At 45.7% G+C, this 12,064-nt stretch overlaps 1 protein-coding gene across 1 annotated transcript in view; it reads right to left on the bottom strand.

Annotated features, from left to right (window-relative positions):
- The window catches only part of SEL1L3 (SEL1L family member 3), a 117,420-nt gene that overhangs the window by 39,129 nt on the left and 66,227 nt on the right, over nucleotides 1-12,064 (bottom strand). The window contains exons 12-13 of the mRNA XM_008017714.3: nucleotides 4,636-4,755; nucleotides 2,062-2,202 (exon numbers count right to left, since the gene is read on the bottom strand). Coding sequence (XP_008015905.3) covers nucleotides 2,062-2,202; nucleotides 4,636-4,755 — 261 coding nt within the window. The remainder of the gene's footprint in view (nucleotides 1-2,061; nucleotides 2,203-4,635; nucleotides 4,756-12,064) is intronic.

The following is a 12,064-nucleotide window of genomic DNA, read 5'->3' as shown; positions in this document are numbered from 1 at the left end:
GACTACCTGGAATGAACCACAGCCACCGTCTTGGTACCATCTTTGCATACAAGCCCGATGCCCCCACACAGCCAAATGCACTTACTGTTCTTTGCATATGGAAAGCCCATTTTCAGCGTGGGGTTCTTTCACACAGAATACACTTGAGGAGATCTTCTAGCCAGAGGCGGAAATCTTCCCTGAGCTGCTAATAAAGGGCTTCCTTCCTCCCACCCAGAGAAAACTTAGCAAGAATGCAGAACCCCACCTGTCTGCAAAAAAGCCTGAAGGTGTGAGAAAGCACACCCAGAGAAGGCATTATGTCACTCCCAGAGTCATTTATTTCTGGATTTGCCTCTCCCTGTAGATTGTGAGATCTTGGTGGGCAGAGATAACGTCTGATTTGTGCCTTTATCTTTGGACTCCACTCTGGTGGACAGGTGTTGCTCCTCTGTGCTTACTGATGTCGGTCTTCTGCCTTCCTCTCTGTGTATGAGCTCCCTGAGGTCAGGGATGTGACTCATGCATCCATATGTCCCTCCAAGTAGCCCAGAGCCTGGCATTGGGTCAGCCCTGAATGGAATGGTTGCTTATTGAACAAATACATGAATGCGTTGGCATATGGCTCAGATTCAAAGCATTTCCATGTTGATTTGACAACTGGAAAGAGAAGGTCTGAGACCTCAATTTGGAAAACACAACCAATAGGTTTTCAGGCTTTGATAGGGTAGGAGGGGTTAGAAATGTAGCCACAGCCATGGTTGTTAATTTCGGAGTGGCCACAGCTGTGTTCTGGAGATGGGCCTGGCCTTGTTTGAAGATCCTTGCTTTTTGGGGGCAGCTGCTTTCTTTGGGTATGGACATAAGTCTAAGAATTTCCTTACCAAAGCCAAAGCTTTTTACTTTTCTAAGATTGATGAATTGATGTCTCTGTGCTTGGGGAGGATGAACACAGACTGTGAAGCCAGACTTCCTAGATCCCAGTTGCAAGTCAGAAATGTACCAGTTGGGTGACCTTGGGCAAGTTACAAAACCTTTCTGTGCCTTTGTCTCCATATAAATGGAAAGCGATCATAATACACCAAGGTATCAACCTTGTAAGTCAGTTGTAAGGATTTAATGCATTAGTCCGTGCAAAGCAGGTAACAACCACTCAGTGTGAACTATTACTAATTTTTTTTTTTTTTTTTTTTTTTTTCTGAGATGGAGTCTGGCTCTCTCGCCCAGGCTGGAGTGCAGTGGCAGGATCTTGGCTCAGTGCAACTGCCTCCCAGGTTCAATCAATTTTCCTGCCTCAACCTCCCGAGTAGCTGGGATTACAGGCACAGCCACCACACCTGGCTAATTTTTGTATTTTTAGTAGAGACGGGGTTTCACCACGTTGGCCAGACTTGTCTTGAACTCCTGACCTCAGGAGATCCACCTGCCTTGGCCTCCCAAAGTGCTGGGATTACAGGCGTGAGCCACCACGCCAGGCCATACTATTTTGTATAAAGAACTCGGCATTTTACAGTCCCCAAAGTCCATTGGTCCTATGATCTCATTCAATCTGTGGTCATTGCCACTGTCCCATGAGATGAGGTGACTCCAAGGACATATCTGACGGTTACAGAGGTGGGACTTTAATGCTTGTCTGCTAGGCTCTTCCCACCCCTCTCCTGTTGGCTTAAAACCAAGATCTTTATTTTCATCAGCAGGATTGTTGGGATCCAGCCCAATTACATACTATGTTTAAGCTGTAATTAAAAGAGAACTCTGCCTGGTGGCAAACTTGCAGTGCCTGTGGGGGCTGGCAGCTGAGTGCCAATCGATAAAATACGGGTATCTCCTCCAGAATGCCGCGGTTCTTGCAAAAGCACAGAGAATCCAGGTGCCAGACATAAGACTAATGATTAAAAATGAGAACAGGGAACTGCTTCTGACTCTGCCTTTTTAGCCAACATCCCTTTCCATCAAGAGTGACAGAAGCATATACTAAGTTTCTCCAATTATCGACTCCCTGTTTGCCGGCCTGCCCACAGGAAACTGCTCAGGAGTCTGATAAGAATTGCACAATTTCAGCACAAATTAAGTGATTCTTACCTTGAATAGCACAATGGCATAGTCATAGATTAATGCAGGATCCTCCGTCTCCAGGGCGCCCTTGGCATACCACTCAATTGCTGCTTCGGGATTCTTGGCCACACCTTGCTGCCCCCAGAACAGCATCTGGGCCAATCGTTGCTTAAAGACAATAGCAATTTAGAACAGTGACTTTTCCTGTGTAATGCTTAACACAAGACTTTGAAAGGTGGGAGGGCAAACCTATTTTACAATGTTTTCAATTGAGAACCAAGGATTAGCTAGATATACTTTGTCTTCCAACTGGAGGCCAGAGCCATGAACGTGGACTTATGTAAATACAAGCCCTTAATGCAAGCCAGAAATGAATGGATCGTGTGTGTCTGTGTGTGTGTGTGTATTTACTCTACCCAGGACCAGAGCTAGCTGGAACTTCGCCAATAATCAAACTCCTCAAATGGCACTCTTTTGGGAGGTATTGCCCTTTCTTTTGGCATGTGATTGGCATGGAGGTCTCTGCACATCTGTATCATTAGGGCATCCTTCTATAGCATTGATCTTTTATCATTTGTCTACATGGCTGGGTCCACCATCAGACTGGAGGCTGGAAGCTCTTGGGAGGGAGGAACCTCAAGATGTTACTTATCTTTGCCCCTGTCCATTGGCCCCTTTACCCAGCAGAGCTCAACAGGTCATAGAAGCTGCTCAACAAAGACTTAGTGAACATAGGAAGGAAGAAGTGCCTATTGTTAAAAAAGTTAATACAAGCTCTGGTATACCTAGGAAATGGCTCTGGCACAGTCATTCCCAGGCTGGAGTGCAGTAGCAGGATCTTGGCTCAGTGCAACTTCTGCCTCCCAGGTTCAAGCAATTTTCCTGCCTCAGCCTCCCGAGTAGCTGGGATTACAGGCACAGCCACCACGCCTGGCTAATTTTTGTATTTTTAGTAGAGATGGGGTTTCTCCATGTTGGCCGGGCTTGTCTTGAACTCCTGACCTCAGGTGATCCACCCGCCTTGGCCCCCCCAAAGTGCTGGGATTACAGGTGTGAGCCACCATGCCAGGCCATACTATTTTGTATACATTCCTGTATTTGTATATCCTTCCTATACTAGAGAGACTGCAGGTTAGGGACAGATGCCCAGGAACGGGGCCAGAGCCATGTGTGTTAACATTCCAGTTCCACATGGGTCGCTTGTTGTCTTTCCTTCTTTCTGCTTCTCCTCTCATCTCATTCTCTTCCCTTTTCCTCCCCAATACTTATAACTTCCAGCAAAGTATTTCCTGAAATGTGGTGAAGACCCCTATAGAGAGGTGGGAGACCTGTTACAAAAGAGCCTCTTGGGCCAGGTGTGGTGGGCCTTAATTCCTGCACTTTGAGAGGCCTAAGCAGGAGAATTGCTTGAGGCTGGAAGTTCAAGACCAGTCTGGGCAACATAGCAAGATCCCATCTCTACAAAATATTTAAAAATTAGCAAGGCATGGCATGGTGGCACATGCCTATAGTCCAGCTACTCGGGAGGCTGAGGCTAGAGGATCACTTGAGCCCAGGACTTTGAGGCTGCAGGGAGCTATGATCATGCCACTGCGCTCCAGCCTGCCCAACAGAGTGAGACCCTGATTCTAAAAAAAAAAAAAAAAGGGCCCTGTACTGTCTGCTCTGTCAATGCCCGTGACTTCTTTCTTTTTTCTTTCCCTTTCCCATCTCTGGGCTTCAGCCTCCTTAGCAGCTCCAGAAGCTCTTCCCGACGCTGCTGCACTCACAGGGAGCATTAAGCCCAAGTCAAATCCTTCCTGTGGGAAGGAGGCTTCCTCCCAGTGCAATCAGCGTTCATAGGCTCCCACGAAGGGCTCCTCTTGATAGTGAAATCAAAGCAGGGACGCAGAGAGGGTGTTTCCCCAGCCGTCTGCCCCTTCTTGTACCTCTTAAAAGTCCATCCAAAGAGAAGAGATGTTCAAGAGACAAGGTTGATCCTTGTGGTCCAACAAGCCATAAATAACTTTCTATTGTTCTTCTAGCTGAGTTCATGGTCTTCTGGACACCTAATTTCCCCTGCACCCCAGGGTGCATCGTGTTTTTCTATCTGATGGATGCATCAATGCACCTGATGGTAGTCTCTTTTTTTTGTTTTGAGACGGAGTCTCGCTCTGTCACCCAGGCTGAAGTACTGTGGCGTGATCTCAGCTCACTGCAAGCTCCGCCTCCCGGGTACCTGATGGTAGTCTTTAGGGCAGGTCATAAACATTGTGGCTTTCCCTCCTTCTGGGTGAGTGGCAGAACTTGAAGTCAAGAGGGGCCACGCGATTTACATTGGCCAGTGAAATATCCCACTTCTGGGTAGAAGCGGTTAGCCAGTTGGTAGGGTGCTATGGCCATGGCTTGACTGCAATGGTTTTGGAAATCTCTGTCAGCTTGGGCTCTTAAGGGATTGTGACAACTATGGCCTGCCCCTGACAACCTCTATTGGACATGTAGTGTGAGTGAGAAATAGTGGTATTGTTTTAAGCCACTGAGGTTTGAGATGTTTCATTACCACGGTATAACCCAGTCTATCATGGCGGACAGAATCTCTAAGACAGTAGCCTGCATTTTTACCTGAGCTGCTGCATTGCCTCGGGTAGCTTCATGCTTCAACCACATAAAGACGTCTCCATCTTCTTTGGTTTGTACCTTGAGTATTTCATCATCTTTTAGTCTAATTGTTTCAACATATGCCTGAGAAGGAAGGAGGGAAGGAAGGAAAGAAGGAAGGAAGGAAGGAAGGAAGGAAGGAAGGAAGGAAGGAAGGAAGGAAGGAAGGAAGGAAGGAAGGAAGGAAGGAAAGAAGGAAGGAAATATCCAAATGATATAAGCATGCAAAAGACATGACATTATTCTTAAACCAGCAATTGCTTAAGAAAAACTATATGAATAATTGAAATATGAGGTGTGCCCATAATGATATAAGGTCAAATTCTTTTTAAAGGAATGTATCACATCTTTTATATCTAAATGGTTGTTTGTTCCTATCAAAGTATTTGCCTTGGGAAGCCGAAATTATTTCCACATCTACTTCAATTGCTCAGGCTTGTTTGGAAGTCCACTTTGTGCCAATGATTTCAGAGCCAGATTATATACATGCAGCATCAAAAAGGCAAATCAATATTTTCTAAGTATAACCTTATTTTTGATTCTAACGTATTGCTATCCTGCATGACTAACCTCTTTTTATTTCACAGGTTCTGCTTCAAATACCTTTTGGCTATTTCCAAAAATTAAATCTACCCTGAAAAGAAGAGGGCATGTTAACTCTGAGGATGTGAGAAAAAATGTGCTAGAGGTTTTAAAGAAGAACCCAAAGGGAAAGTTCACAAAATGTTTAGAATTTGCACACAGCCTCCCAGGTATCTGACTCCTTTGAAGAAGATAAAATTCATTTTGATGTATAAACTTTCACTGTTTATTAAAAATTCAGTCCTGTTGTTCCATGGTCTCTCTTTATACATAATGAAGTCGCTCTAACGGTGCCATGAGCAGATACTAGAGAGGGCTCCCCATGCCCAAAGCATGCCACAGGCAGATGGTGAAAAAATTGGGTCTGCACTAGTTTGGAAAAGAAGCCGCAGAGAAGAAGGAGCCAGTCCTGATTTTCTTTGTTAGTTAATTAAGAAGAGTACTGAGCACTTTGGGAGGCCGAGGCAGGAGGATCACTTGAGGTCAGGAGTTCGAGACCAGCCTGGCCAATGTGGTGAAACCTGTCTCTACTAAAAATACAAAATTTAATGGGTGTGGTGATACACACCTCTAATCCCAGCTACTTGAGAGGCTGAGGCACGAGAATCGCTTGAACCCTGGAGGCAGAGTTTGCAGTGAGCCAAGATCACACCACTGCACTCTAGCCTGGGGGACAGAGCAAGACTCAGTCTCAAAAAAAAAAAAAAAAAAAAAAAAGGTACTGAGAGTCAAAAACTCATAAACTCGAGTCTGCAGCCCTGTTCCTCAGAAAGTCTCTCAGCTGCCTCCTCTACTGGCCTCGTGAAGTCAGGAGTCCCTTCCAGGGGGACTTGGGGGCTGAGACTTGGGGATCGTGCTAGGCTCAAAACTCAGCCAGTAGCCATTCCTGCTGGATAGCTAACCTGAGGAGGCCACCAAGTTAACAGTAACACTTAGAATAACGACGGCCACTACCTTTTATTGAAACCGACTATATACTCAGTGTTTAAGACATGTGTGTTTTTTTTTCTTTTTTTCTTCCACTTAATCCTCATAATAAAGCTTCAATCCAGGTATCACTGCCCCCAGTTTACAGGCCAAGAAACAGACTCAGAGGGTGAAACCATGAACTCCAGGTGACACTATAGAGCTGGCCTTTCCAGGTTGGCTTGACTCCAAAGACATAGCTCTCTTGTGCTCCCACAGGATGTCGCCCTCTAGTGAGAAGGCCCTGAAATCCAGACCGCTCTATCTGGTCTATGCTTGGCCAAGCTTATGGCCAGTGTGTATGGAGGGCACCCCACGAGCAGGTGTTTCAGCTTAAACTCCAGGGGACAGTCCTGGGCGGTGAGCCTGGAATTATGCTGAAACCTGAGCTGCCCTGATAAGGAGTTCTCAGCTGGAGGCTTTCTGTTCATCTGATTAGCAAATGAGTAGTGGAGCCTAGATTTGAACCTAGGTCTTCCTAGCTTATTGCACTGTAAAAAAGAATGGCCAAAAGATTGGGTGCTTTTGATGTAGCAGGTGCCATGCTAAACTCCACTTATGGATGCAGAAACTGAGACTCAGATAAAGTAACTGGCCCAAGGCCCACAGGTAGTTAGTGGTAAGTTAGAATTTGGATCCCCTCAGTCTGATACGAAAGGTGCTCTTAATATTTTGTTTTGTTTTGGTTGTTTTTCTTTTTCTCCTTGTTTTGTTTCCTCCTTGAATAAAAGACATAACTCATGAAGACACAGTTCCTTCCCTGCAGTGATCGATATTTTTAGGTGTTTCTGACAGTGATAATATATCATAAGAACCATCATGGATGATGTGCCAAGCACTGTCCTAATTGTTTTGCCCGGATTGACTCATCAAATCTTTGCAACCTGATAAGACAGTCACCGTCAATATCCTCATTTCACATATGCGGAAACGGAGGCCTGGAGAGGTTAAGTAACAAGTCCAACATCAGACAGTTCTTCAAATTGAGGAGTCAAATCCAAGCCGGCTGGTTGCGGGGCCCACACCCTTTACCCAGCCTTACCATCGTGAGAAATACTCATGTATCTGGGTGGTGACGTAAATGGTGACTGTGAAGAAGAAACACCTTTGTCCTTTTTTCTGAGACAGGGTCTCACTCTGTCACCCAGACTAGATTGCAGTGGCATGATCATGGCTCGCTGCAGGCTTGACCTCCCTGAGCTCAAGTGATCCTCCCACTTCAGCCTCCCGAGTAGCTGAGACCACAGGCATGCTCCACCAAGCCTAGCTATTTTTTTGTATTTTTTGTAGAGATGGGGTTTCGCCATGTTGCCCAGGCTGGTCTTGAACTCCTGGGCTCAAACGTTTGCCTTTTGTTTCTGTGTCCTAACCTAGCCCTGCCCCACCTCCCTGCTGGAGTCACTGAGCTTTGCAGCAGGGTGGGACCATTAAGAGCACAATTTTTCATATCAGAGGGAGGGGATCTAAATTTTAACTCACCACTACCTACTTTAGGCCTTGGGCTGGTTACTTTATCTGAGACTCAGTTTCTGCATCCATAAAATGGAGTTTAGCATGGCATCTGCTACATCAAAGGCACTCAACCTACGAGCCATGCTTTTTCACTGTGCAAAGAGCTAGAATGACCTAGGTTCAAATCTAGGCTCCACTACTCATTTGCTGTGTGACTTTGGGCAATTTCTGACCTCATAAGGTTGCATGAGGATTAAATGAGATTGTTCGTCTGACAAAAGCAAGCAGTGGAGAAAGGATTCGCTATTTAATAAATGGTGCTAGGAGAAATGGCTAGCTATATGCAGAAAATTGAAAATGGACCCCTTCCTTATCCAAAAATTAACTCAAGATGGACTAAATACTTAAATGTAAAACCCAAAACTACAAAAACTCTAGAAGAAAATCTAGGTAATACCACTCAGGACATAAGCATAGACAAAGATTTCATGTGAAAATGTCAAAAGCAACTGCAACAAAAGCAAACATTAAAAAATGGGATGAATTAAATTAAACAGCTTCTGCACAGCAAAAGAAACTATCATCAGAGCAAACAACCAACCTACAGAATGGGAAAACATTTTTGCAACTTACCTGTCTGACAAAAGTCTAATATCCAGAGTCTACAAGGAACTTAAACAAATTTACAAGAAAAAAAACCAAACTACTTCATTTAAAAGTGGGCAAAGGACATGAACAGACACTTCTCAAAAGAAGGCATTTTTGCAGCCAACAAACGTAGGAAAAAAAGAGCTCAACATCCGTGGTCATTAGAGAAATGCAAATCAAAACCACAATGAGATACCATCTCAGCTGGGTAAATAGTGGTGAGTTAGAATTCAGACCACGCCAGTCAGAATGATTATTAACAAGTCAAGAAACAACAGATGCTGGTGAGGTTGTGGAGAGATAGGAATACTTTTATACTGTTGGTGGGAATGTAAATTAGTTTCACCATTGTGGAAGACAGTGTGACGATTCCTCAAAGACCTAGAACCAGAAATAACATTTGACCCAGCAATCCCATTACCGAGTATATATCCAAAGGAATATAAATCATTCTATTACGAAGACACATGTGTGCATATGTTCACTGTAGGGATAGCAAAGACATGGAATGAACGCAAATGCCCATCAATGACAGACTGGATAAAGAAAATGTGGTACCTACACACTATGAAATACTGTGCAGCCGAAAAAAAGGAATGAGATCATGTCCTTTGAAGGGACATGGATGGAGCTGGAAGCCATAATCCTCACCATACTAACACAGGAACAGAAAACGAAACACTGCATGTTCTCACTTACAAGTGGGAGCTGAACAATGAGAACACATGCACACAGGGAGGGGAACAAAACACACTGGGACCTCTTGGGGGGTCAGGGGAGAGAGAGGATCAGCAAAAATAGTGAATGTATGCTGGGTTTGATACCTAGATGATGGGTTGATAGGTACAGCAAACCACCATGGCACACGTTTACCTATGCAACAAGCTCTACGTCTTGCACATGTACCCTGGAACGTAAAATAAAATATTTCTTTTAAAAGGAGATTGTGAAATTGCTTAGCAGAGTGCCTGGGTCACGGCACACTCTCAGTAAATGACAACTCATCATTTTTTAGGACCTTAACTCATACTAAAGTGTAAATGGCTAACTGTTGTTTAGAACGTTAACCCTGTTGGTATTTGCAGTTTAGTACAACTCAAAGCCTTAGGCTGTGGGGAAAAAGATCTAAGAGAATTTTATGCTTTAGAAAACAGAAGGACTAGAACTGGGGGATGGAGTGTTGGGGCCAGAAACAGTTTCGGGAGCTCATCCTGTGTGCTTGGCTGTACTGGATTGACTTATTTGTTCTGTAACAACATGGCAGGTGCAGACCACCATGCTGTGAGACGGTGAGAAACAGACACAGAGGTGAGCATAATGATCCAAGAGTTCACACCCAGTGAGCAGCAGACCCAGGACTTGAACCCAGGCAAATCTGGCCGTGGAGCCACCACATGCTGCCTGCCCCTGAGGCGGGGGTTGCCTTCTCCATAGTTCTGGGGTCACTACAATAGCAACCAGCATCACATCGTGGTCACATTCCTAAGGCCTTCTGTGAAAGCAGACCACCTATTAATACAAAGACTTCTGAGGCAGGAACGACCTTTAAAAGGATGGTGTTCAGTTGTCCATTCATTCAAACGGTTTTGTGGGCAGGAAAAGCCGAGAAGAAGCTGTGGACTGGGGAAAAAAAAAAAAGGAATAACACTAGGCAGTATGTGGGGTAGAGACAGAGCTGGTGGACACTGGCAGGCACTAAGCGTCCCAACCTGACCAGCTCTGGGATCCTCCGTGGCTTCTTTTCATTGTGATAGTTGTTGCTGTTTTATAAAATCCACATCTCTAGAATGAGCAGCTCAGAAGTTCTTATCTTAATACTGCTGACCAAGTCACAGGAGGCCCAGTGTCTGGAGACAAGGCAATCTTCAGACATCTGGGACCAAGCCCTAGAGAAGGCTCCACACTGTCCCGGGGACGCTGACACGCCTTTCATTCCAGTCAGCCTGCAGGCCACAGAGGGCAGTGTTCACAACATATCCTGTCTGTGTGTCGTCAGCTTCAGGAAAGGTGAAGGCCAGGGTGCAGTGGCTCACGCCTGTAATCCTAGCAGTTTGGGAGGCTGAGGCAGGTATACACTTGAGCCCAGGAGTTTGAGACCAGCCTAGGCAACATAGCAAAACTCTGTGTCAAATTAAAGAAAAAAACATTATTTATGTGTGTGTGTGTGTGTGTGTGTGTGTGTGTGTGTGTAAAATTTTAAAAAATAAAACCAAAAAAACCTTAATCAATACAGTAAGTGTGGCCAGGTGCTCATGCCTATAATCCCAGCACTTTGGGAGGCCGAGGCGGGCAGATCACTTGAGGTCAGGAGTTCGAGGTTAGCCTGGCCAATGTGGCCCATCTCTACTAAAAATGCCCAAAATTAGCCAGGCGTGGTGGTGCTCACCTGTAGTCCCAGCTATCTGGGAGGCTGAGGCATGAGCCTGGGAGGTGGAGGTTGCAGGGAGCCGGGATCACACCACTGCACTACAGAGGGACTCTATCTCAAAAAAAAAAATACAGTAAGGTCTGTGTTTGTTGGACAGTATTTCCTTTCAAGTCCAACAAAGCATAAAGACAAAAAAAAGAAGAAGAAGAAAGAAGAAGAAAGAAGAAGGAGAAGGAGGAGGAGGAGGAGGAGAAGCAGCAGCAGAAGAAGAAGAAGCAGAAGAAGAAGCAGAAGAAGCAGAAGCAGAAGCAGAAGCAGCAGCAGCAGCAGAAGAAGAAGAAGAAGAAGAAGAACAACAACAACAACAACAACAACAACAACCAGGAAAATGATGTGGGAAAGACAGGGAAAGAGAGGCAAAGAGAGAAAGAAGAAAGAGGGAGAGAGAAGAGGGGGTAGGAAGAGGAAAGAGAGAGGAAGAGAGGGAAAGACGGGGGAATACACAGGTAGTGGAGAGAGAAAGAGGAGAGGGAGGAGAAAGAGAAAGGAATAGAAGAAAGAAAGGAAGTGGGAAAGAGAGAAAGAGAAAGAGGGCAGGTGAGGACGAGAGAGGGAGAGAGATAAAAGAAGAAAGAAACAAGACCAAAAAAAACCCTCTAGTTTTTGCAGCTGGGGAGCAAAGCCTCTCAGCAGCCCCAGGTTTTCCAGAAGCCTCTGCCTTCCCCGAAGCTGTGGAATAGAACAGTTCCGCCAGCACCCCTGGGAACTCAGGAGCAGGCTCAGCTGGAGGAACAGGCAGTTGCGGAGCCTGCACTTCAACCTCCCACCTCAGGGCCTGGCAGGACCACCACGAGGAACTTGCCTCCTAGCGTGTTTAAAATCAGCTATAATGTTCGGCTCCCAATAGTGCGTGTGTTTTCTTTGTAGAATTTAACACTTTAGGGATTTGTAAGTCGGAAGGAGAAATATCAGCCCTGTAAGGGTGGAGAGTCAGGGAAGCAAACAGCCAAGATTCCCCAAATATGGGTGTCACATACAATGGTGGTGCTGCATGCAAGAGAGGCAGGGGCAAGGGCTCTGAGTACCTGCTGTCAACAACGAAACATGGGTCCCCTCGAAAAGCACCAGCATCAAGACACTGCAGTGACTTTTTGTTCACCACTGGGTGACCTCTGCACCCACTTCTAGCCATCTTTCCATCAGTAAACACTGAGCACCAACTATGTGTCAGGCACAGTGCTGGGCCCTGGGACACGGAGGTGAACAGATGACGTCCCTGCCTCGGGCAGCTCACAGCCTACTTGGGAGCCAGCTCTGTGCCCCTGCACACAACACCCAGCATGGAGCAATGGGAGAGATGTGCCTAGGTGTGACGGT

The sequence above is a fragment of the Chlorocebus sabaeus genome, chromosome 27 (genome assembly GCF_047675955.1).
Source record: "Chlorocebus sabaeus isolate Y175 chromosome 27, mChlSab1.0.hap1, whole genome shotgun sequence".
Classification (NCBI taxonomy): Eukaryota; Metazoa; Chordata; class Mammalia; order Primates; family Cercopithecidae; genus Chlorocebus; species Chlorocebus sabaeus.
The sequence above is the reverse complement of the archived record's forward strand: the minus strand, read 5'-3'. Positions and strand labels throughout refer to the sequence as shown.